We start from the raw sequence: 25,408 nt of genomic DNA on the forward strand, positions 1-25,408 counted from the left end.
TTTGCTCATTGTAATTAAATTAATTTGTGACCCAACACCAGCTATGTTTGTATTTAATGCAGGGATCACTGAAATATGGTTACTAATGTTTGTAATTCTGTGGGAATACTGAAACGCAGGACTGTGCTAAATTGTTCCAAAGGAAAAAAGCTCATAGTTAGCAGAGCTAAGCAAGGCCTCGATTTTCAGAGCTCTATGAAAGTAAGAGGGGGTGGGCAACAGTTATTCTGATCAGGAGACTACCTCCCCCTCCCCTGCCTGGACTGGTTTGACCTGCTTCCCCCCTGTTCAAAGAACAGAGCTAAACAGGCATCATTAAGAGCCTCTTTCTTATGTTAATTGTGTTGGGGTGGTATTCTTCTACCCTGCTTGCTAAGAGTTGAAATCACAGGGAACTGAAATCATTTGAGATTGATGGGCAGAAATGACAGCCAAGAAGCAGATGGTAACTGACAAGTAGCAGGGCTGTGGCAGAGAGATGCAACCAGCAGTCAGCAGGGTGGAGACAGAGAGCCACGAGCAGGCAGACAGCAAGTGATCAGTGGAGTGAAGAAGATGCTTCTTTACCTCCTCCCCCCCAACATGGGAGATGAACTCTGTGGATGCACCTCTGAATTCTATCAGGGTTGCCAGGTAATCGGCATGTTTTGGTTTTTTTTGCTCAACCAATTTTTTTTCCCCACCATGTTCAGTATTTTTTGCGAAAATATCTGGCAACCCTAAATTCTATATCTGCCCTGACCACGGGCAGCTGTGAGTGGGGTGCAGAAAAGGGTGGGCATGCGAAGGGGACATTTACATTGCTGGTCTTAAGAACCTAAGGAGAAAAGGACATTGCCCATCCTACTTAGAGTGGGACTTTTAGTTTATGTTTATAAACCCTGTTTGTGGTGCTTCACAAATTAATGCCCAACTATAGTAAACTTCCGATAATCCGGCTCCCTTAGGACTCAGGGGGTGCCGGATTATCAGAAGGGGGGGGCTATGAGGGGTCTGGCCCTAGACCCCTCATAGCCCCCCTTCCGATAGTCCAGGTCTGCCCCAGCCGTCCCTGATTCAGTCGCTGCTGGTCAGTTTCATCAGCGGCTGAATCGGTGACGCCTGCAGCAGAGCAGCTGGAGTGCTGCTGGGTTTGTCTGGTAGCGCCAACCCTTGGCGCGGTGAGACCAACCCGGCAGCACCCCAGCTGCTCATGGGGACGCCTGGGGCAGAGCAGCTGGGGTGCTGCCAGGATGGTCCGGCAGCGCCGCTCCTCGGCACTACCGGACCAACCCGGCAGCACCCCAGTTGCTCTGCCCCAGGTGTCCCCAAGTCAGCCGCTGCAGAAACTGATCAGCGGCTGACTCCAGGAAGCCCGAGGTAGAGCTGCTCTGCCCCGGGCTTCCTGCAGTCAGCCGCTGATCAGTTTCAGCAGCGGCTGAATTGGGGACAGCTGGGGTGCTGCCGGGTTGGTCCTGCAGCACCTAGAGGCAGCGCTACGGGACCTACCCAGCAACACTCCAGCTGCTCTGCCCCCGGCTTCCCCGATTCAGCCGCTGGTCAGTTTTAGCAGCGGCTGAACCGGGGAAGCTGGGGGCAGAGCAGCTCCAATGGTCCGGCTGCCCGGAGCACTTCCGGGTTCCTGATGGTGCTGGACCATCAGGAGTACCGGACCATCAGATGCCGGACCATCAGAGTTTTACTGTACTTCCCTTCCTTTCATTAAAAGTTAATTTTCTAAGTTCAGACTGTGTTTGTGAGTGGGCAAGTGCTGGCTCTCAGAAGCACCCAGGGGTGTTGTGTGAATTTCTCAGATTACCAGGTGGGCTGTTGCTGGCTTCACCGGGCAGAAGGGTTATACACTGATAGGCCGAGAAGATGTGTGTCTCTACTTATACTTAAGTACATATAGAAACCACTGCCTCAAGTTTTATAAAGATCCTTGATTAATGCCTTGAGGTCTCAATTTAAATAATACTTGAGTATATACCTACCAGTAAGATCAATAGTTTGATGGACTTTAGAGGGACTACTCACTTAATTAGACTTAGGACAACATATCTGCACTAGTGAGATTACAGTGGCACAGCTGTACTAAGGCAGGTGTAAGATCGCTCGTGTAGCTACTCTATTCTGATGGAAAAGAGCTCTCCCATCGACATAATAAATCCACCTCAATGAGCTCTCCTGCCGGCACAGTGCTTATGCTGGCAAAATATACATTGCTCAGAGGGGTAATTTTTCTCATCCCTAAGTGACAATTTTGCCAGCACTCTAAAAGCATTGATTTAAAGCACTCCTTTACAAGTACGGTCAAGCTATCTGTCCCAAAATAGCTAATTTTGCAATTTTTTTAAAAAAGGAAGCATTTTATCTTTGAAAACAATAACATTCAGTAAAGCTTTGTTGCAGCCAATATTGTACCTGTTATTTGAATAAACAGAAAACTTCAGTTTGCAAATGCAGCTACTTTCACCAGAATTGAATATACTTAAGCCATTGTTGTAAAGAGATGGAAAAGACTTTCCACTGAAACTTCTTTTAAGAAGATGTTTTTCTATTTACTCTAACTTTTTATATACTCACAGTAGGATTTCCATATTGGAGGCTGGTATTCTTCAGCATCTAAAATAAAGGGGAAAAAAAGAAATCAATCAATTGGCCACTCAAATTGTCTACATACTTCTTCTGTAGAGAGACCACAGTTTGTAGCAATATTTACATTTCTTTCTCAAGAGAACTGCATGCTCATTTACAATATGGTTCAAGATGTGAGAGAATATCACTTTCACCATTTATGGACTCGATACCATTTTTACAAATAATTTAAAGATGACAATTTATTACCAATTTTCAAATAGTTTAAATATATTTGTGAGCAAAAGTGCTAATTAACTTGTGTCAGCTAGGGAGAGAGTTTAAACAGTATTTAGTTGGCTTGGCATAATACAACAAATTGTCATTTGATTTAAGATCAGGTTGTTAAGCTATTTATCAAGATTTTAAAGTAAGTAACACTCAGATAACCATGTGTGACTCAGACTTGACTAAGATGTGTTCAAATCTGATGATTACAACCAACGTTCCCTCTAATATTTCCATCCATGTGTGAGTTTTTCCATCTATGTGCAGATAAAAAATTTTTATGTGCACCAAGGTATGTGTGAATGTGCACCACCAGGAGAAACAAAACCTAGCTATGGGTACTCTGTTAATCAGCTGGGCAGCATCTGAATCTGAATCTCTTCTGAGCAGCCTCACAAGCACATAACTTACAGGGAACACTAGTTACAACAGGGATGATTCAATTAATTTCCTTATATTTAAAACAGTGTGTCATTTACAGTTTTTCCACAAAACTGCATCAACAATAAAAAATGTAGAGTGGAAAAACTGCAACTGAATGTAAAAGACTACAATTATTATCCACTGATGCAAAGAACAAACAAACACAGGAGACTAGAAGCTGATGCTTTGTGTTACTATAACCATTACCTGAGGCCCCCATTAAAGTTGTTCTCAGTGGGAACTGAACCTTACGCCAAGTCTTCTGGCATTCGATTTAGCGCTGAAGACCCACTAAATTGAACTCTGAGGGCAGCTCTGGTCAGTGCCGGTACTCCTGGCAGTCGTGAGTAGTAAGGGAAACCAATGCAAATATTTGCTCCCATTGGCGTTCATCTCAAGAAGTGGGTTGTGCACACAAAAGCTAATGATACCAACTGCATTTTTTGTTAGTCTCTAAGGTGCTTCAGGACTATTAGTTGTTTTTAAAGTTTTTCCCCTATGAAGACAGCGCCAAACTTGGCTTAAGGTAAGCCAATTCCAACTATGTATTTTACGTAGCTGGAGTTGCGTTCCTTAACCCGATCTTCCAGGACTAGTGTAGGCCTGACCTCAGACTTCATGCTCTAAAAGCGTGAGTCTCTACTACCTGAACTGAAGTAGCAGGTTCATCTAAATACCCCACCCATCAGCAGATGAGGACAGACAGCCATGCTGTCTGGGCAAACCTGCTGTACCCTGGCCCAACAGACTTGGATATTTTAGCTCAAGTATAAAGGTTTCAGACTTCAGTATCCAGAGATCCTCAGGTACTTCACTATCAGTAACCTACCCAGCTTGAACACTAACAGTTTAGTGTATAGCTGCTTCTAAAGTGTTTAAAGGGGTCACGTATACTAACCTGTCATATTGCTAAAATCTGTACACAGTCATGTAGGGGCATATAATTAATCTTCTAAATAAAAATATGCAAGCTAATTAAAGCATTTGGTATTTACTAAACTCCCACTCAAGTTATGCTAATGTAATTAAATTACGTTTTAAGAGCCCACTCTCCGGTTATCTATTTATAAATACACACATTTTATATACCTCCATTAAAAAGAACTGTTTACTTGAAATGTTAATTATTAACTACAGTATGCCACTTTTAACTACTTTAAAAACAGAGAGAAAACCTAGCCATTATCATGGTTGTTGCTGGGATAATAATTTGCAACAATTTGCAGATATATTGCTTATGTTGTCCACTAGACTGGAATTTCAAATAAATCTACTTCACGTGTTGTAGACAACATTGCCAAATTTAAAGGGCTCTCAAATCAAAGAGGTACATAATATTAGAGCAATCCAAAGGTAACCAGCTTTATACTTCATCATAATTATTTTTATATTATGTGAAGGCATTAATATGAAAACAGTAAAATTTATTTGACCTTGCTAGTATAAACAAACACTCATTTACCCCTAAGAGATTAACTTATAAATATATTATTTTACCAGATCTTTTGTATAACTAGTTCTTCGTATATGATTTAACATACTGCAACTTAATAACATGACTGACATACAATTCTTTGTCAAAAACTTTATTTGTCTTTGCATACACTGGAAAACACTGTCTGATGTAGAAAACAGATGAGGATCTGGCACCATGTATTTTATTACTGAGTTTATATCTACCTCCATAGCTTGCTTCATAAAATTTTTCAGGATTTCTCAGAATATAACAAAATCGATGTTACTAATTGAGAAATATTTTTCCATTAATCTCTTTAACCATTAAAGAAGTTTATCAATGAAATTGATCAGGGAAAAAGAAAGTGTATGAATTGTTGGGTGATAAACAGAGTTTAGACAGATGAAAAGACTTAAAGACACAGTTGCTAGAACTAATAGTGCAAGATGTGGCAGGGCCCCTTGGCTTAAAGTGGTTTTCATCATCTACAGGGTTTACAGTTTGGTTCAGGGGCTCTTAGCACCTCTACTATACAAATTGTCCCAGTCCCTCTACTTACAGATGACTGTTAGTTGTAGCAGTGAAGCAAAGTGAATCAGGTTATGTTCTTATACAATAACAAGACTATACAGTGTTCATAAACTGTTCAACACTGTACATCCTAGTTTCACACAGGCTTGTGGTATGGAGTCAGCATTAGTCAATGTAACAAAGAATCTTCTCATGATGATGAGAACCATACTTGCTGTTGGTCCTGATAGGAGGGGGATGAATTCACTCCTCTGTGGATTAAAATGTTCCTGAGTGGGAGATCTCAACAAATGGTGAGGGGCACCTGTGTGCCATTACTCAGAAAGACTAAGGCATGTTGTAACCGGTGGATTTGAACCTGGGACCTCTGAAGTGGAGTATAGGCACCTCTACCCTCTGAGTTAAAAGCCAGCTGGCTCCCAGCCCATTCTGTAGAGGTCTCTTGATCTTAACTGTTGCTGTGGTCTAGATATCACTTGCATTATTCAGTAACCACACTAGGTGTGTGGGTTATATACTTCCCCTCAGCAAGGAAGCACATCCTGAGCCTCAGAGACCCAGCTGAGATCCCAGACAAGCCCCCACTTGCCATGAGGTGAATTTGAACCTGGGACCTTGGAAGCAGAGTATAGGAGCCTCTACCCTCTGAGCTAAAAGCCAGCTGGCTCCCAGCCTGTGCTGTAGACATCTCTTGATCTTAACTGTTGCTGTGGTCTAGGTACCATTTGCATTGCTCAGTAACCACACTAGGTGTGTGGGTTACAATTACACAGCACGATTCCGTCCTACTTTTCTAGGCGTATCTCATATACATGACTTGCATAATAATACCTTCCATTCACAATGTAAATACTACCAGTGTTATTTACAGTTCAACTATCATAGATTATATTTGATGGTATAGATCTGTGTAAAAATGATGGACAAATGGTTTAAACTTAATCCAGAGTGACAATGGCCCTGTTTATGGCTCACAAAAACATTTAATGGAATTCACAGGTAGAATTTGTTATCCCATGAATATGGGAAGAGCCCACTACTAGTGGGACAGGTGCAGAATCCAGATATCACACAAGGCTACTCTCAACATGGCTCAGGGAATCTATTACTATCTCTGAATTATTTGGAAAGTCCTCTCATCCCTCATCCCTGTATCTAATTAGTCATACAATTCCCACCATCACTGAGGCCAGGTCTGCACTGGCAGAGAAAAATTGATGCAAGATATACGATCCCAGTTATATGAGTTGTGTAGCTGGAGTTGACATACCTTGCACTGATTTTCTGGAGTGGCCCCATAGTGACAAGTTGATGGGAGAAACACTCCCATCGATTTTCCTTACTCCTTGAGACAGCAAGGAGTGCTGGCACCATTGGGGACACCCTCAAAGTTCAATTTAGTGGGTCTTTCCTGGAGACACAGTAGCTAGAACTAATGATGCTGTAGTGTGGCAACACCTCATGGCGTGAAGTGGCTTCCATCATATACAGGGTTTACAGTTTGGCTCAATGGAAGATCGACTGCCAGAGTGTTAATCCTGCAGCAAGTGGAGACGTGGCCTTAGAAGATGTTATTCACAAAATGTCAGGGCGTCAACTGTAACACAAACTTTTTGGAGTTTAGGAAAGCTGACAGACACAAAAAAGTACCCAGATGATTTTATTTCAATTCTTTATTATATTGGGAATGTATAACAGAAGAGGAACATAATTTAACAAAAAGATGGAAAGACTAAACATGGCAACAGAGATTCACAAAGAATACTAATGACAATATTGTTTATCAAAGGCTTTAAAATATGACCTATTTGGAAGATGAATATTTGTTATACCTAAAAAAACTCTTTAGAAACTAGTTAAATGGATAATAGAGAGGATAAAAAAATGATGAATGCTGACTTCAGAAAATTTTTCAACAAATCAAAGGATTCTCAATATACAGTAGCTCAGTCATATTAGGCAGAAAAGATAAAAGAAAATTAGTCAAGAAAAAAGTGATACTGTAAAATTGGAAAATGGGAACGAGAAAGGGCAGATTAGTTCTACAGTTAATTGCTTTAGTTTTTACAAAGAAAAACTAGAATAACAAGCTGCTTAAAGATACTTTCATGTAAGGCAGAAGAAGAAACATAGCAGTTGAATAAATGTGTTGCTTACAATGAAAGAGCTTATGAAATGTTTTGGATAGCTTTAAGATGAAAGATACAAGATGAATGTAACAAGGATTTTTTTTAATTAAAGAAAATTAGAGACAAAGGGCCAACATCTTAAAAAATGATGTTTGATGAAAGAGGGACAACTTGTGAAAAACAAGGCCTGAGGTCCACATCCAAAACTCTGATTGTCCAGCAACTACCACCATTACAGGTTAAAGACCTAAATCATTATTTCTGAGCCACTACTGTAATTTTGCAAGGCATGTAGTGTATGTGCTATTATGCATGGATTTAAAGATTCATTTTTCCCCATGGACCAGATTTGTATTATGCCATCAAAGACATCACCTATTATTCATTGGAATGTGGTTATACAAAATAATCTGAGATTTATTTTAACCCAGTTTAGTTTCAATCAATTACTGCAGTACATAAAGATGATCATCTATTGTCAAGATTCAGAAAAAAAGTCCATCCGCTTTTTTTTTTTTTTTTTTTTTTTTAATTGTGTCTTCAGTTTTGGTATACAGGAATTTAAATATCAAGCACTGTTTAGTCAAAGTACATCTAATCCAATGGAAATAAATCTATACGTTTAAATTTTAGGATAGATGACACAATGGAAAGGAGCTATAACAACTAAGATCCATATATGACAAGCAGTGAGTGAAAGCATTTCTGACAAAGATGTCTTGGCATTGTGACTTATCAGGAGTACTGGAAAGAATTAAGTGTACTTATTCCAAATATTTGTATATTGACCATTTAAAATCAGTGTTTCTAGTAATGGATCAAAATTAAATTCACAGAATTTACTCTCTAGTGCACTGGACTCTTAGCTATGAAGATAAATCCACTGTAACTATTTCAGTTCCACTTCAAAACACTTGTACAATTTACTTTATTTCTATCCAGAGGCCTTGTCAATAGGATTGTTTAAAAACTGACAATATCACCTCGATGATAGTGGCAGTATCATGCTCACAAGTGATGTGGCATCAAGTATATAAGCAGCATAGTAATTAGTATCTTTCTTTCTACATTCCCGTACCATTAAGACAGTGGCTCTGTGCAGTACCCAATTTTGGTTACTCTGGGAAATCTTGGTTTTCCACAGCAAGTAAGACTGGGCTTTGTTATGGAAGTGAGTGTTGGTTAAGGGTGTGTCACCCTGAACTGTTGGTGATGCTTTGACAGCTACTACGGAAGAAGAGAGAAAGGTTTGATGCAGAATTATAGAACGTCTCTGTACTTCTATCTCTCTAAGCCTGAAATTTCTGCCAGCAGTGCTCCAGTTTCAGTCCTCCTCTACCTGACAAATAATTTGAGAACCACAGGAATATGTGGACGACAGTGAGAGAGGCCACAAGGAGTCATTGGGTCAACGCTGTTATAAAAGCCCACATGATCCACTACTTCAGTCTCTAAAGTTAATTTTTTTCCCTGTTTTTTTACTGTTGTCTTCTCAACCAGAGCTACACATTTTTGGTTTAATCTCAGAGAGACAACTTTTGAATACAAAATTTCCTGTCAATGAATGATAGATTTTACACTGTTCCACTATATTCTACACCTGCAATATACCAGTGTATTTATTTTTTAATTGTTCTTCAAAATGACAATGAAGATTAAACTCATGATTTCTTGTTTACAATGTTTTTCAGATAAAATATATATCTAGGTCAGTGGTCCCCAACGCGGTGCCCGCGGGCACCATGGCGCCCACCGGGGGATTTCTGTGCGCCCACTGAAACATCTGGGCTGGCCCCGCCCCCCCACGCACGGCACATGCATGGTGCCAGCTCCAGGTGCGGGACGCATGGGCGGTCCCTCCCCTGGGCGCACGGCACATGTGCAGGGCCAGCCCGGGGCGCGTGGGAGGCCCCAGCCCTGGCCCCAGGGCACATGTGCGGTGCCGGCCTGGGGCACGTGACTCGTGGGCGGCCCAGGGCGCACGGCCCATGCGTGGTGCTGGCCCGGGGTGCGTTGCCGGCCCCTGCCCCGGGCGCGCGGCACATACGCAGTGCCGACCCCGGGCGCATGGCTCGTGGGTGGCCCCGCCCCTGTGTGTCCGGCACGTGAGTGACTCTGCCCCCTGGCGCCCAGCAGCCATGCAACATTGGGGACCACTGATCTAGGCTGTCATGTAACTGCTAAAAGGAGCTTCAGGGGGTAGCCGAGTTAGTCTGTTACAGAAAAAAAACAACAAATGGTTTGGTAGCACTTTATTGACTAACAAAACATCTATATGTTTTGTTAGTCTATAAAGTGCTACCAGACCATTTGTTGGTTTTTTTCTGCTAACTAAAAGGTTGTCTTTTAGAGCAGGGAGATTAAAAACATTATTTATTGACAGGGCTTTTTTAATTACAATTAGAATATGTAAATGATTGGGGAGGGGCTTGGAAGAGAAGAGGAGACAGTTGCCTAAGATCACTATTTTTTTCAAACACATAAGCCATGATTGCATTATTTATTTTCCACTGTGTACTTACTACTTACCAATTACAAATGTTCATATTTCACTTCTTATCTAAATCCCTAATGAGAGTACAGTAGGTGGCGAGTGCTTATTATCCTTTTGTTTGTTCTAGAGTCTGTCACAAATAGCATACACAAACAACCACCTCAGTTAACCATATCACTGCACCACTTGCAGTAACATTGGAAAATATTTTAAATATACAATGTTTTCAGATTTAGCTTTGTTATGGGGGGGGTGTTATTTTACTTATCAAAGCAGCTGTTATAATCCCTATCTGACTTGCATTTTAAGAAAATAAGTTATTTTCTTTAATTACTGAATAACCACACATCCTATGAGAGTCTCACTAAATTCTTAAATCAGACTGTGCTATGAAGAGCAAAATCAACTCGCTTCATATTTAATAATTTGTAAAGGTGCTGTTGAAAGATTTCAATGTGTTATACAAACACTGTTGAATGTTTAATGCAGAACATAGAGATGACCACAGAGGAGCCAGCAATTGTCAACTTTGATGAAAAAACTTCACTTTCCATCTGCAAATGGCCATTATGAGATTATGCTTTTACTTATTTGTGTGCTATTAGAGTGTTTGATCTCCAGTAAAATGTACCAAACAAGAAGCGCCAAATCTATTTACTTACAGAAGAGTTTATAAATTAGCATATTTATTCAGACTTGAGATGTTTCTACTGTATTGTCACCTTTTAAAAAAAATCAGCAATAATGTATAATTTAAAATGTCAAAAATGCTAGTAAAAGAGGAGGAGTTCCATTCTGCACACTAGTTATGCTGAAACAATACACATATGAGAAGAACAATATAAAATGACAGCTATTTTGTATCTTTTGCTTTTTATGCCTACCATAAACTTGGCATTATACTGCTGTTTATATCATACTTATTGGCTCAGTCTGCTACATACAGTCTTTCTAGATTTTCCCATCTCATTCATTTTGTCATCTTTCTGCTTCAAATTTAAAAGTAAAATTATTTTCATTGACAACAAATATGATCAAACAGTTCAACAGGGAATTTAATTTAAAGTTATCAGGTGTATTTTACAAAAATACAGATTAAAAATACAGATTTTGTGAATGAATTAAATGCAGTAACAATAAAAATTACCCAAGTACCAAATGGCACAATACTGTCAATTTCTGAGGAGTAAATTAAGTAACAATGGTAGAAATCTACTATACGCAATGGCAACAAGACCCTACTGAGACAAGGAAAGTAACTGTGCAAGATGACCTGTTTACTGAATTGTCAGTGTTCATTGAAATATCTAACTGTAAATACGTTTTTTAATGAGCAATATTTTACTTACTTTTAAAAAAAATCTTACTTGCATTTCTGCATAAACTATAAAGTTTGTAGGAAACAGTTGAACTTTGAGTGTGTAAGTGTCAAAGACAACACTGAGCATGTAATGGTGAGGGAGACTATATAAAAGCCTCAGCGGATGGATAGACAGAAAGGGAAGTAACATTTTCAAAAGGGTCTAAGGCCAGTAGGTGCCTAAGTATCATTGATCTTCACAGAATTTAAACTCCTAAGTGACATAGGAGTTATTGAAAGTTTTATTCATACTATACATTACACAGAATTAACGTCATTTAAAGGCAAAGTATCATAACCTGGTGGCCGTGAGAAATTAGAGATGAAGATGCAGAATAATACTATACGAACTGCTACCTTATTGCTTGTCTGGTCAAACATCTATTTTCATTAATGGCTGTAATATGGTCATCAAATAAGCTTGGTGATTAGGGCCATTATTTATTTTCCAGCTAAAGCCAGAATCATCAAAATGTAGCATATTTCACCTCATAATCTAATGCTAGAAAACAGAGCTAATTTTTTTTTTTAAATCATCGAGGCCTCACAAGACTTTTATCGTTTTTGTAGAAATAAACAAATGACATCACATTAGCAGATCGCACAGCTGCGGCACATATAGTTTTGTTTCTAACAATCACTTAGTTCCTGGATAAAAATCAGGACCAGATCATCAGATGATGCAAATCAGGGTATCCCCACTGATTATAATAATTATAATAATCTCTTAGGACACAGCACTTATTGCAACTCAAAAAAAGAGCAAATGCACACAAAAGACAATAAAATATCCCATGGACTGTCTGAAAAACATGCAACTGAAATAACTGCAATAATGCCAACAAATAGATTTAAAAGGTCAAAATGGTCAGGATAAAATGCTGCAATTAGAAAGGTTTTTGTTAAAATAGTGTCAGCATACTCCCTGTTCCAGAAATGCACTCATAAATTGACACAGTGCCCATTTGTCTGACTCATCAAACAAGCCAATACATTCCCTGAAAAGTTATTAACCTTTAGCAAAATCCAAATCATTGCTTTTCATGGCTCTGTTATGTCTGCTATGTGTCATTTTATCAGCTCTCTCACCAAGACTCTTCAAGGTTAAATGAGGGGGTTCTATTTCTGTAATTGATTGTAGAAGCTAACCGACAGCTTTTACTCTTTCCTATCCGTCCCTGTATTCACCATTCTCTGTATGTTCTCACACGTTTTTAAAAGCCTGCATTGCAGATTTATGATAATCACAATATAGTAGAAACTTGCTAACTGATGCTGACTGGGAACTCCGTTACGAATAGTGAATTTGCTTAACTGTTGGTTCACTCAAAAAATTTGCAATGATCACAAAATACACAACTTATTTAATTAATGAATATTTAATTAGCAGCACCTTTCTGCACACTTTTAGCCTTTTATTTTATTAAAATGGAATGGAATTTCTCTTTTTTATGTACAATTTTGTATGAGTGCATCAATTTGAGAGGCAATTTAATTATTAGTCATGGAGTTACCGATTGCATTTGAATGATTGCTATTACTAAAACTGAGCCACACTTCATATTTTCTTAGATGGAAATGCAGATTTTACAAGTCTTCCTATAGCACCTGCAAAATTTCTTGAACTATATCCTGCTGTTGCATCTAAGCCCAATAATAAGATCCTTGTCCATATAAAAACATAGGACATAAAATACTAATATGAATATACAGTCTTCTACACAATCTTAGCAATCAAAAAACTACTAATGTATTGGAAAATTGTTAGAACAGGATTACACAACATTTCCTCTTGGAAAACAAAGTTTATCCTGTATTTTCCTTAGTCAAGAATAATTTTAATTGCCTCATGGAAGTTCTACAATTCTTTCAGAAACCTTTTACTACTGAACAGCAATTTTATTGCTGCTGAAGAGACCTTATTGTATCATACTGTAGCAATGCACTGTCTCTTGAACTAAACAGAATAAAATTTGAAATACATTAATCTAATGTTTTTGAAAGTGTAGTTAAAAAAACATTATTCTCATATTTTATACAACCATATATGACAGATATGACAATACTCTTGTCAAACCTTACTAAAATAAACTTAATTCAGTAAGATTTAACTTAAGTACTTTAGGAATTCACTGTATTAAAAAAGCAAGTATTTATGTACTATTGAGAGACTATATGTATTTCAGTGGGGAAGGCAGACCACAGGCCTACAAGCTATAAGAAGAGTGGGGGATGGTTAAGCAAATGCACCCAGAATGTAATACCTCCAGAGACTTACCATCACCTGGAGAGAAGCTTCTGAATACTGACTCAAACTGACTTCAAGGGACCATCAGTCAAAGAAACAATTTTTGGTTAAATAGCCTGAGTTAAAACTGACTCAGGGCATGCTTTCTGATCCAGTAAATGGATAGTAGGGATGTAAGCGAGTAGTTGACTATTCAAGTACCGGACAAGCATAAGCTTATCCGGTAGTCAAGTGGAGCACACAACTACTTGCTCATTACCTCCTCCCCCACCCCACTTCCTCTGTTTTAGGGATATGAGGGTATGTCTACACTACCCCGCTAGTTCGAACTAGCGGGGTAATGTAGGCATACCGCACTTGCAAATGAAGCCCGGGATTTGAATTTCCCGGGCTTCATTTGCATAAGCCGGGCGCCGTCATTTTTAAATCCCGGCTAGTTCGAACCCCGTGCCGCGCGGCTACACGCGGCACGGAGTAGCTAGTTCGGATTAGGCTTCCTAATCCGAACTAGCTGTACTCCTCATTCCACGAGGAGTACAGCTAGTTCGGATTAGGAAGCCTAATCCGAACTAGCTACTCCGTGCCGCGTGTAGCCGCGCGGCACGGGGTTCGAACTAGCCGGGATTTAAAAATGGCGGCGCCCGGTTTATGCAAATGAAGCCCGAAAAATTCAAATCCTGGGCTTCATTTGCAAGTGCGGTATGCCTACATTACCCTCCTAGTTCGAATTAGGAGGGTAGTGTAGACATACCCTAAGTGACTACTCAACTAGCATAAGCTTATCGGGTAGTTGAGTCATTACTTCACTAGACACTCCCTCCACCCTTGCTGCCTCTGTATCAGAGAACTGTTCATCCTAGTCAGAAGAGAAACAGGCATGATCTCTGTCCAAGAGAGAGGACAGCTGAGGTGCTGGAACCCTAGTCTGGGTGCTCTTGCTGGACCATAGAGAGAGAATACAGATGCAGTTGCCCTGAACTGTAACACCATTCATATCTGTTTTAGTTATAGAGACCTCACTGTCAAAGCGCTACACAAAATCTTTAACTTTTTAATGGGAGTCATATGCCTAAAATTTCACATTGAAAATTAGCTTTTGTGCACCAGCTAAGGATTTAAAAATCTTTACAAAAAAAAAAACTGTTAAAAATCCCATTGGTTACAGTTAATTGTTTTACCTGGTAGAGACTAGTGAGGGAGGGGCTGGGCTCTGCTCCCAGGGAGCTGGCTGCCCCATGCTTTGGACTCTGCAAACCCCACTCCTGGGGTGCAGGAGGGGAGAAGCTGGCACCCAAGGAGTGGGGCTTGCAGAGCCTGTGGTGCAGGGCAGCCAGCTCCCTGGGAGTGCAGCTGGCACCCCAAGAAGGGGCAGAGTTTAACTGAAAACAGAAACTGATAAGCATCAGCTTATCAGTTAACTACTTAAACTCTTGCATGCCGAGTATCAACAATGACACAATACATTTCAAAGTCAGTGGGGCCAAAATCGGCAAGATCTTGAGAATCTTAATTTCATTGACTCAATAATAATTGAAAGTGCTCATCACCTGTGAAATTCAAAGTCAGAAATTACTATTTGTTCATTTTCTTATAACCAAGGGAAATTCCTGAACAATGTTTCTGTACCCACATGATATAACACTACATTTTCAAATCAAAGTATATCCAAAATGTGACACACGATTGAATTCTATCCTCGGTAGTGCCTTCAGTAGGATGCATGAGTGCAAGTGAGGGCAGAATTTGACAATTATGAATATGTAAAGTAAGAATATGATTGCAGTGTGAAGTCCCTTTAACATTCCAGTTTCCTGTTTTGCAAGTATAAAAGGTGCATATAGGCCAAGTAAATAATGCATTTAGCTATTTTAGAATGCATAGAGATTCTCTGTGGTAGAAGACTACATTTAAAAAAAAGTGGAATCAAAATGAGGTCCTCGACTATACAACTGGATTTGCGTCTTTATAAAAGGAGTTAGCAAGTGATTATTTTTATAAAGAAACTAGAAGTTACAATTTCTCATAAGTAGTTTTTGGTTGTTTTTCTCCCTGTGTCCTCATGTTTATCTACTTTGTGATTAAAAAGCAGTCATTGTCTCCTTTTCCTTTTAAGTCATGAGCATGGCAGTAGGGATGACACCAGCTTACCAGTGGCCTGTCACACCACAGATGGGTTGCTGCTCCAGTCCAGCTGGGACGGACGGACGGACACACACACCATTTAACTGATTAACTGGTAACATGTAACATTTAATCGGTTAACTGATTAAATGGGATTTTACATTCCTACTACGGGGAGTGTGCTTCTGCACACCCCTCTAGATAAAACATGAAGACCGTAGAATCTAGGAACAATACAGAACAATCCATTCTGTGTGCAGTTAGATTGCTGCTGCTATCTGATGTTCAAATGGAAAGAGAGCCTAACCAAACGTGTCAGACAGATACATTAAGAACTCTACAAATGTACGGATTTAAAATTATTTTAAACTTGTACTTTTAAAAAAACCTGAATTTAGTAAAGTGCTAGTTATTTTCAAGGATAGCTGAATATAAGGAGAAAGAATATTTGACAGTAAATATTTGCTAATGATAGCAGAGTATCAAAACACACACTTTAAAAATTCAAGTAAGCCTTGAGATCAATTTAAGGATAAACTAAACACACTATAGGTTGGACCTCCCAAAACCGGGACTCCCTCATCTGGCAACATCCGTGGTCCAACAGGACCACAGGTATTCCTGGACCAGGGAACCCTGACTGGGAGCCCCAGTGGAAACAGGGCTAGTGGCTCAGAGCTCAGTAGGGCTGGGACCGATGTTGGATCCTGGTGGCACAGCAAGGGCCGCAGCAGCCACTGTAGCAACTCTGGGAATGCAGCAGCTGTGGCAGCCCCAATAGTGGGGCTGGAGCTGGAGACCTGGCAGCCCCGGCAGCAACAATAGCAGGGCTAGGACCAGGGACACGGCAGCTCCAATAGTGGGGCTGGGGACTGTGCAGTCTGAGCTGCTTGGGCCGCAGCTGCCTGGCATCCCAGCAAAAGGGGCAGCTGGGAGGGAAGGTGGTCTGGAGAAACGATAGCAGGGGACCTCCTCTGGTCTGGTAAATTCCCTTGTTTGGGACTGGTCAGGTGCCAGGATGCCAGACCAGAGAGATCCAACATGTACGACCAATATGCTACCATTTATTATAATTTTAAACTGATAGGAGCTACTAGTTTAATACACTGTATGATATATGATCCAATAATTCAATTAATTTATATATTAGAAATACATTAAACTAGAGGGTCTGATCATGAAGCAATCATAAATCTTTCTGAAAGAAGGGATAGCGAAGTTACACTAAGCCTCAGAGGAGTAATTCACTTATGTGATTCAATACTTCCTGGCTAATGCCCATCTTGTGTGTTAAGAGAATATGAACTTACACTTTACAACAAAATGTCTAGATCATAGGGTTGCCAGGTGTCTGTTTTTGAACCGGACAGTCTGGTATTTGAGCTTTCTGTCTAAGAAATAAATTGAGAAAATACCGGACATATAAATGTCCGGTAAATTCTAATTAAGTTAGTTTTATCATGAGTATCAGTATGTAGTTGAGTATTGCCTGACTGGTAGACACGCTCACACTGCGTGAGTCATACTGCGTGAGTGTGCCTATCAGTGAAGCAGTACGCAGCTACGCAGTAGAGAGGAGGGGGTGGAGGTGGGGGCAGAGCCGAGTTCCCACCAGCTGGTTCCTGCCGGCCCGTCCCCCCTCCTCCCTGATCTCTCCCAGCCAACCCTGCTTCCCGCCGGCTGGCTCCGCGCCTCCCGATCGCTCCCGGCCAGCCCCGCTCCCCCCGACCCTCTGCCGGCCAGCCCTGCATCCCACCGGCCGGTTTTCCCCTCCCCATCTGAGATCAAGTGTGTCTGGTATTTTTTTTTGAAGCCATCTGGTAACCCTACTAGATCAGTGGCTCTCAACCTTTCCAGATTACTGTTCTCCTTTCAGAAGTCTGATTTGTATGGTGTCTGCCAAGTTTCATCCTACGTAAAAATCTACTTGTTTACAAAAATCAAGACATAAAAATACAAAAGGTTCTGGTATACCATTACTGAAAAATTGTTTGCTTACTTTCTTTGTTTTTTACCATATAATTATAAAATAAATTGGAAAATAAATACTTCTATTTCAATGTATTATGTTTATACTGTATTGCAGTATAAACAAGTCTGTATGAAATTTTAGTTTGTATTGATTTTGATAGTACTACTTATATAACCTGTTGTAAAACTATAAATATCTAGAAGAGGTGTTTTACTCCCTGGAAGATCTCTGCATATCCCCAAGGTACCTGACTTAGAACCACTGGTCTAGAGCAATTTAATTTTAGCTATATAGATTATTTTTAGAATGTTTACCAATCTTCCAAATACAAAGTTACAAGTAATGTTTTACAAGCCTGCCATAAATGATGCATTTACAACAATCTGTCATAATTTAAATAGTTAGAACTCAAAACCTTATGTATCTTAAATAAAATATTTCAGTGTTTTTACACAGTGGCAATATTTAAATTGTGTCTGTTTAGTACAAGCATGGGCAAAATAGGGCCCGTGGGCCACATTCAGCCCATCAAACCACCAGATCTGGCCCAAAGAGGGAGTGGGGAGCCCCAGGCAGGCTCCCCTCTTTGCCCTGCAGCCTCACACACCACTCAGAACGTGGCTGTGGGGTGCTTTCTCTTTTAGTCCAAAGGGGAGAAGACAAGATTCAGATACTGTTCCCGCCCCCAGCACTGGCCAGACACTGGCCAATGGGAGCTGCCTGTTTGAATAACAGGCAGCCATAAAGCACAACCCTCCTGCTCACTCACTCAAGCACATGGCCAAGCAGGCAGAAACATTTTAAGCTCAGCAAGCCTTTAGGGTTGCCAGATGGTTTCAACAAAAATACCGGACACACTTGTCATTACATCACAATCTACATTACATCTTATTTAGAAAATACCGGCCATGTATATTTTCTCAATTTGTTTCCCCGAACAGAAAGCTGAAAAACTGGACTGTCTGATTTAAAACCGGACACCTGGCAACCCTACAAGCCTTTAGTTCTGCAGGCAAGTCTCCTGGTGAGAACCTGCCTCTGGCACCTCTGCCCTTCCCTTCCCCAACCCTCTGCTCTGCTATTTCACATAACCCCATACCCTCTCCCAGATCTGGCACTTCCATCCCCTCCTACCGTAGGTCACATCCCAAAACCCTGTAACTTAGTTCCCTCCTCTACCTCCTTTGTCCAAACTTCCTCCCAGACTCTATTCTCCTTCCTGCACCCCAGTCCCTTGCCCTAAGCTCCCTTCTGCACCCAACCTCCATCCCAGACCCAGCTCCTCCTACATTACTATCATGGAAGAGTGTGGCCCACGACCACTTTCCAAAATCTTGGGAGTGGCTCCTCCCATCAAAAATTATTGGCCACCCCGGCCTAGTATTTGTCCATTGCCTAGTCAGATTAGTTAGAACTCCATTTGAGACAGCAACACAGTAGTATATTTGCATTGAGCATTTGTACAGTAAAAGCTGTGTTATCTGGCCCTATATCAACCCAAAAATTCTATAAACGGACATTTCTAATTTTCACAGCAAATTTGGTTTATCGTCTGGTTGGCCTGGGGCCAGCAGACTCCCTACCAAACTCTGTGTGGCTTCCTGGAAGCAGTGATATGCCCTTGCCAATCTTAGGTGACCATGGTTTTCAGGCAATGGGAGCTGCACAGTGTTGTTATGCACAGAAGAACCTTTCCTGCAATAGCATAATAGGTATGAGAAAAAGGGCATTCACCTTACTGCTCTTTCAAAGAAACGCACATTCCACTGTTTAAGAAGCTCAGTTTCAGTAAGTCAGTTTAACTGAGGCCAGCTAATTTATGTGTACTGCTGCTCTTGGGGGGCTGTATGAAGTGTAGCTCAGCATCCCCAAATGATAAACTTTTTAAAAGGGGCATTTTCCTTCCTTCAACATCTCAAATAAGCTGATTTATTGTAAAGCAGAATTGTCTTCCCCCACGCCTCCACTCAATTAGGCCCCAAATCAGTGGGCCAGATTCAGACGCAAAAGATTAATGAGACATGTAAGGGTCACCACCTAAGTATTGTACACAGAAGCTGGAATTCAGAAGAAACATAAGTTTTCACCAGAAGCAATCGATGTTCCCTCTAGTTTTTCCTACCCCCAAGCAGAATGAATTATGTTATGTGCACCAATATGGAGATGATGTGTGATGGGGGTGGGGCCAAAGAGTTTATAGTGTGGGAGGGAAGGGGCAGAAGGTTGAGAGGCAAGGCTGTGAGGGCTTTGGCGAGGGTTATGGGCTCTAGGATGGGGCTGGGAATGAGGAGCTTAAGGATGGCACAGAGGGTTGGAGTGCAACAGCTCTGGTTGGGGAGTGCAGCCTGGCGGTGTGGCCAGGGATGAGGTGGGTAAGAGCTGAAACAGAAGGTTGGGGTGCAGGGATGTGAGGGCTCCGACTGGGGGTACAGGTTATGAGGTGGGACAAGTTTTGGGATGAAGGAGGGTGTTTCGGGGCAACTGCGAAGACAGAGGATTCTCCCCACATCTCTCTCCTCACAGCAGTACCTACATGTGGGGAAATACCCAAGGGCAGGATGGGGGCTGGGCTGATCTGCAGGGCCCGAATGGTGGCCACAGCTGGGCTTAGATGGGGGCTAGGACCAGGCCGACACAGCCAGATAGGGAAGGAGCTGGATGGGGCACAGGGCTGGATGACGTAGACTTGCTATGCTAACCAAACACCATTTGCTCACTTGCCTTTTAAAAAATGCCCCGTTTTGAAAAACAGCTGACTGATTCATTACCAAAGGTGTTTGATGTCTGCTATGAATCAGAGCTTTGCAACTTATTAGACTCCCGTAAAAAATAGCCAGTCCTAAGTTTCAGCACCCTTTGCGTATTAGTTTTCTTTTTGTACTAGTTCTGAAAGCGTCCTACCTGGCTGTGCCCCAACCTTTCAACATTTTTATGAAGTCACACCCTTTGCTGTATCCCTGGAATCAGTGATATCACTCTTGGCATAAATATTCTTACACCAGCTTCTGCTCTTGTACATATCTGTCTAGTCAGCATGCCACTCTTTACTCTCCCTATCACCAGTACTGATCCTACAGCTCCGAATTTGCTTCAATTAATTTGCTCCCTGAATTGACTTACTCTGTCCAAATTCTCACTAATGATTTAACCATGCTGTAAATTACACACTGGATTAGGTTCACACACTGTTCTCAAAGATCCCAGGGTTGGTGATTTGGTGTGCTGTTCTTTGCAAGGCCTTGTAGTTAACAACAATAATATTACTTGCATACCAGTATTACATAACAGAATCCAAGCCTGTAGTAAGCTGCAACATGCCAGTCTGACTCTTCCCTGCCACAATCCAGAGCTCTGCCTTCCAGAATAAAGATATTTGGTTTCTATAGCCGCACCCCATAGCCTTGCATAACAGAGACAGCTGCTTCACGCAATAAGCATTCTCTCACAGTCAGAGATTAAATTAATTGCTGTATTAATAATGATTAAAACTGTCCACAATACAATAGTATTTCTCAACCTATTCAGCTGAGGAACACAGATTCTTCTGAGCACTGCAGCATCTGAGCTAATGAGAATCTTTTCATTTGCTTGAGAAATCTTAATCTGCACTCCAGACAAGAAGCAGTACCAACCACTTTCTGATTCACTTTCTTTTTATAGCTGTAGAAACAAGTTGTACTGTGATGAGACTCTTCCTTTCTCAGAATTGAATCAGCTTCTTGTTCATATGAAAAATAAATTTCAGTAGTTGACTAAAGCACAACTTGAATAAACACAGAACACAATATTAGCCATTAGTTTGTGAAGTAAACTGCTCCACAGGCAGAATTAAACAGATTTTAAAATGTTCTTCAGGTTGTGCTGAACTACATATAATATTGGAGTTAAAAATAGAATAAAAGTTGTTTATCCCTTCAGTCACAGATACAAACTACACAATTAAGTTTCCCTGTTGTTACAGCACTAAACACCAGTGGACCAATGCTGGAGCCATACATCCTAAATTAAGTAAAGATGCATATCAAGCAGCAAGATCTATATTCTTCCTAACAAGTAGAACCAAATCAATGTGGACCACAATAATTATAAACTGTGTTAATTATTTTATGTAAAAGTTACACACTACATTTTATTTATTAAGAATAAAACCAGACACATATATAGGAGCATGTATACATATGTAGTCCCCTTACTAAAAGGGCCTCTGTTTTTTCTGGAAAGACCCTATGTGCTGCAATCCAGACTACAATTCCCATGAGCCCTTGGGAAAAACAGGAAGGAAGTGACTCTTGCATGGGAGAGAGGCTCTCCAGTGTGCATGAAAAAAGAGGCATAGCAGTCTGGGACTCTGCCTTGCAGTTTGGAACCCAAGGGGAGCCAGGCTGCTGCCAAAGAGATTGTTCTAGTCCAGGGGCTGTTGGAGTGCAGCTACAGACTGGGACTAGATACCTGTTGGAAGCAGCCTGCTAAATCCCAGTTCCAATAGGCACAGCATGAGGCAGTAAGTTTTGGGCCTTGTTGAGAAAGTGCTGCCTGGGACAGAGCTGCTGGCTAGCCTGGACCGAATCGCCACTACAGCTGCGACATCAGCACGCCAACGCAAGCAAGAGTCTGGGACTGTGAGTCCAGGGGTGTGCACACTCTGGGATGGGATCACTGTTGTCAGTACAAATGTTAGCTATATAAGCTTCAATTATTGTTATGTGTTTTGTTAATGCTATTCATTGCTAATCTGTTAATCCCTGTTTATTTAAGTTAAGTAAAGATTGTTTATTTTAAAGTATTCTATTAGATGTATATGATTTGTAGTTGTTCTGGAATTAGATCCAGATTATAGCTGGAATACGTATACAGGCAGTCCCCGGGTTACATGGATCCGACTTACATCAGATCCCTACTTACAAACAGGGTGAGGCAACCCCGCACTAGCTGCTTCCCCCCAGCAGACCAGGGAGACGCGAAGCTAGCGCCGCCCCCAGCAGACCAGGGAGACACGGAGCGGCTTTTCTCAGCTGACACCTAAGCTTGAGAATAAAGGACTGAGGGAAGTGAGGGGTGGGAGAATAAAACTGAGCTCTGGAGAAATGTTTGGCCAGAGTTTCCCCTACAATATGTACCAGTTCCAACTTACATACAAATTCAACTTAAGAACAAACCTACAGTCCCTATCTTGTACGTAACCCGGGGACTGCCTGTATTCCTGGAGGCTCTCAAGGCACACCAGTAACTGTGTACAAGGCCAGCCAGGTGGAGGCACCGCCATTGCACATTCATTACGAACAAGGGAACAGCAAGGGGGGTGGAAAGGGGCTTTTTCCCCAAATTAAATACCATCACTACTGGGGTGCTCAGGATCTCCTTTTGGGTTAAAACATCAGGTGCCCAGGCACACCTGTGAGTGTGACCTGCTCCCCCAGTAACCCAGGGAGGAAAAAGGGGGTTACACATACATATGCATATACGTTACCTAAACATGGAAAATGTTCCTCCATTTTTATTCCTGAAAACATTGTTTAGATATTAACTGTACCACACTAAATACTGCTACTTGGACAGAAATTTTAAATTCAAGCTGATTTTTGATAACTGATTGACTGAAAGAATTAGTACATTCTCCTCTCTTTTTAAAGTTGTTTTTCAAAATTAAATTGTAAACAGTAAAATCATTGCATAGCTTTGAGTTAATTTTTAACCACACTACTGAAATGAATTAATTGTTCCAGTAATGCTGGTAATTCCTTGGGTTGTCATTAAAAAAAATAAAAATAAAAAATAAAAAAGGAAATAAATAGCTGGGCTCTATAATTGCCCTTTTCCAGTCTAGCTAAAACATTTCAAACACACGACTTCTGTTCAATGAAACAACTAACTTCTTGATAATACTTTTTTTTTTTGCCTTAGTGCACTACTCCTTTAAACATCAATATTCTAATAAAATAGATAGCAACTGTCTATTCAAAAATATCACCTGATTTTAAACTAAATTAAAATTTATGGGATCCTACTGTGTAGTACTGATTAGACAAATGAACATTAATGTACTGGCTTCAATAGCAGATTCTAATGCCAACAGAAGACTAAATTAGTCAAACAGAAAGTGTAACACCACACTGGAAAAGTTTTCAGTAACTTCTTGTGGAATTATTTAATTGTTACATTTAAACCATACTTCTAATCTGAAAAGTGACCTGAAAATTATATTATGGAATTCACTGTATATTGCATTTGCATCTCACAGAATCCATAGCAACTTTTCTCTACCCACCAGTAGAGAGATTAACTGCCAGCCTTGCAAATGTTCCTTAATTATAAGTAAATGAAATGCATCCTAGAATACTCACGGAGCTGATAGAGGAGATATCTGAGCCTTTAGCTCTCATCTTTGAAAAATCATGGAAGACAAGAGAGATTCCAGAGGACTGGAAAAGGGGCAAATATAGTGCCCATCTATAAAAAGGGAAATATGAATAACCCAGGAAACTACAGACCAGTCAGTTTAACTTCTGTGCCACGAAAGATAATGGACCAAGTAATTAAGGAATCCATCTGCAAACATCTGGAAGAAAATAAGGTGTTAGGTATCAGCCAGCAAGGATTTGTAATGAACAAATCATGTCAAACCAATCTGATAGGTTTTTTTTTAAATAGGATAATCAGTCTTGTGATTAAGGGAGAAGCAGTAGACGCGGAATACTTAGACTTTAGTAAGGCATTTGATACGTTCTTGCATGACCTTCTAATCAATAAACTAGGCAAATACAACTTAGATGGAGCTACTATAAGGTGGGTGCATAACTGCCTGGATAACCACTCTCAGAGAGTCGTTATTAATGGTTCACAATCCTGCTGGAAGGGCATAACAAGTGGGGTTTTGCAGGGGTCTGTTTTGGGACCGGATCTGTTCAATATCTTCATCAATGAGCTAGGTGATGGCATAGAGAGTATGATTCTTAAGTTTGCAAATAATACTAAGCTGGGAGGGGTTGCAAGCGTTTTGGAGGATAGGATCATAATTCAAAATGATCTGGACAAACTGGAGAAATGATCTGAGGTAAAAAGGATGAAGTTTAATGAGGACAAATACAAAGTACTTCACTTAGGAAGGAACAATCTTTTCCACAAGTTAAATATGAGTCAACAGTGTGACACTGTTGCAAAAAAAGCAAACATGATTCTGGGATGCATCAACAGGTGTATTGGGAGCAAGACATGAGAAGTCATTCTTCCGCTCTACTCTACTGATTAGGCCTCAGTTGGAGTTGTGTGTCCAGTTCTGGGCACCACATTTCAAGAAAGATGTGGAGAAACTGGAGAAGGTCCACAGAAGAGCAACAAGAATGATTAAAGATGAAAACATGAGCTATGAGGGAAGACTGAAAGAATTGGGCCTGTTTAGTTTAGAAAAGAAAAGACTGAGAGGGGACATGATTGCGGTTTTCAAGTATCTAAAAGGGTGTTACAAGGAGGAGGGAGAAAACTTGTTCTCCTAGGCCTCTGAGGATAGGACAAGAAGCAATGGGCTTAAACTGCAGCAAGGGAGGTTTAGGTTGGACATTAGGAAAAACTTCCTACCTGTCAGAGTGGTTAAACACTGGAATAAATTGCCTAGGGAGTTTGTGGAATCTCCATCTCTGGAGATATTTAAGAGCAGTTTGGACACACATGTATCAGGGATGGTTTAGCCAGTGCTTGGTGCTGCCATAAGGGCAGGGGACTGGACTCAATGGTCTCTCGAGGTCCCTTCCAGTTCTATGATTCTGTAAGGTGTTTAATCTTCCACTCCGCAACCTTCATTCCCCAAGAGATTAATAAATAGCACTGTGGCAGTCT

The 25,408-nt window shown here is 40.8% G+C and overlaps 1 protein-coding gene across 1 annotated transcript in view; it reads right to left on the reverse strand.

The window, feature by feature from the left end:
• Positions 1 to 25,408, reverse strand: part of CHN2 (chimerin 2) — a 193,592-nt gene that overhangs the window by 112,443 nt on the left and 55,741 nt on the right. The window contains exon 2 of the mRNA XM_075922141.1: positions 2,566 to 2,604. Within this exon, the coding sequence (XP_075778256.1) occupies positions 2,566 to 2,604 (39 nt within the window). The remainder of the gene's footprint in view (positions 1 to 2,565; positions 2,605 to 25,408) is intronic.

This window comes from Pelodiscus sinensis, chromosome 2, assembly GCF_049634645.1.
Source record: "Pelodiscus sinensis isolate JC-2024 chromosome 2, ASM4963464v1, whole genome shotgun sequence".
Taxonomy (NCBI): domain Eukaryota; kingdom Metazoa; phylum Chordata; order Testudines; family Trionychidae; genus Pelodiscus; species Pelodiscus sinensis.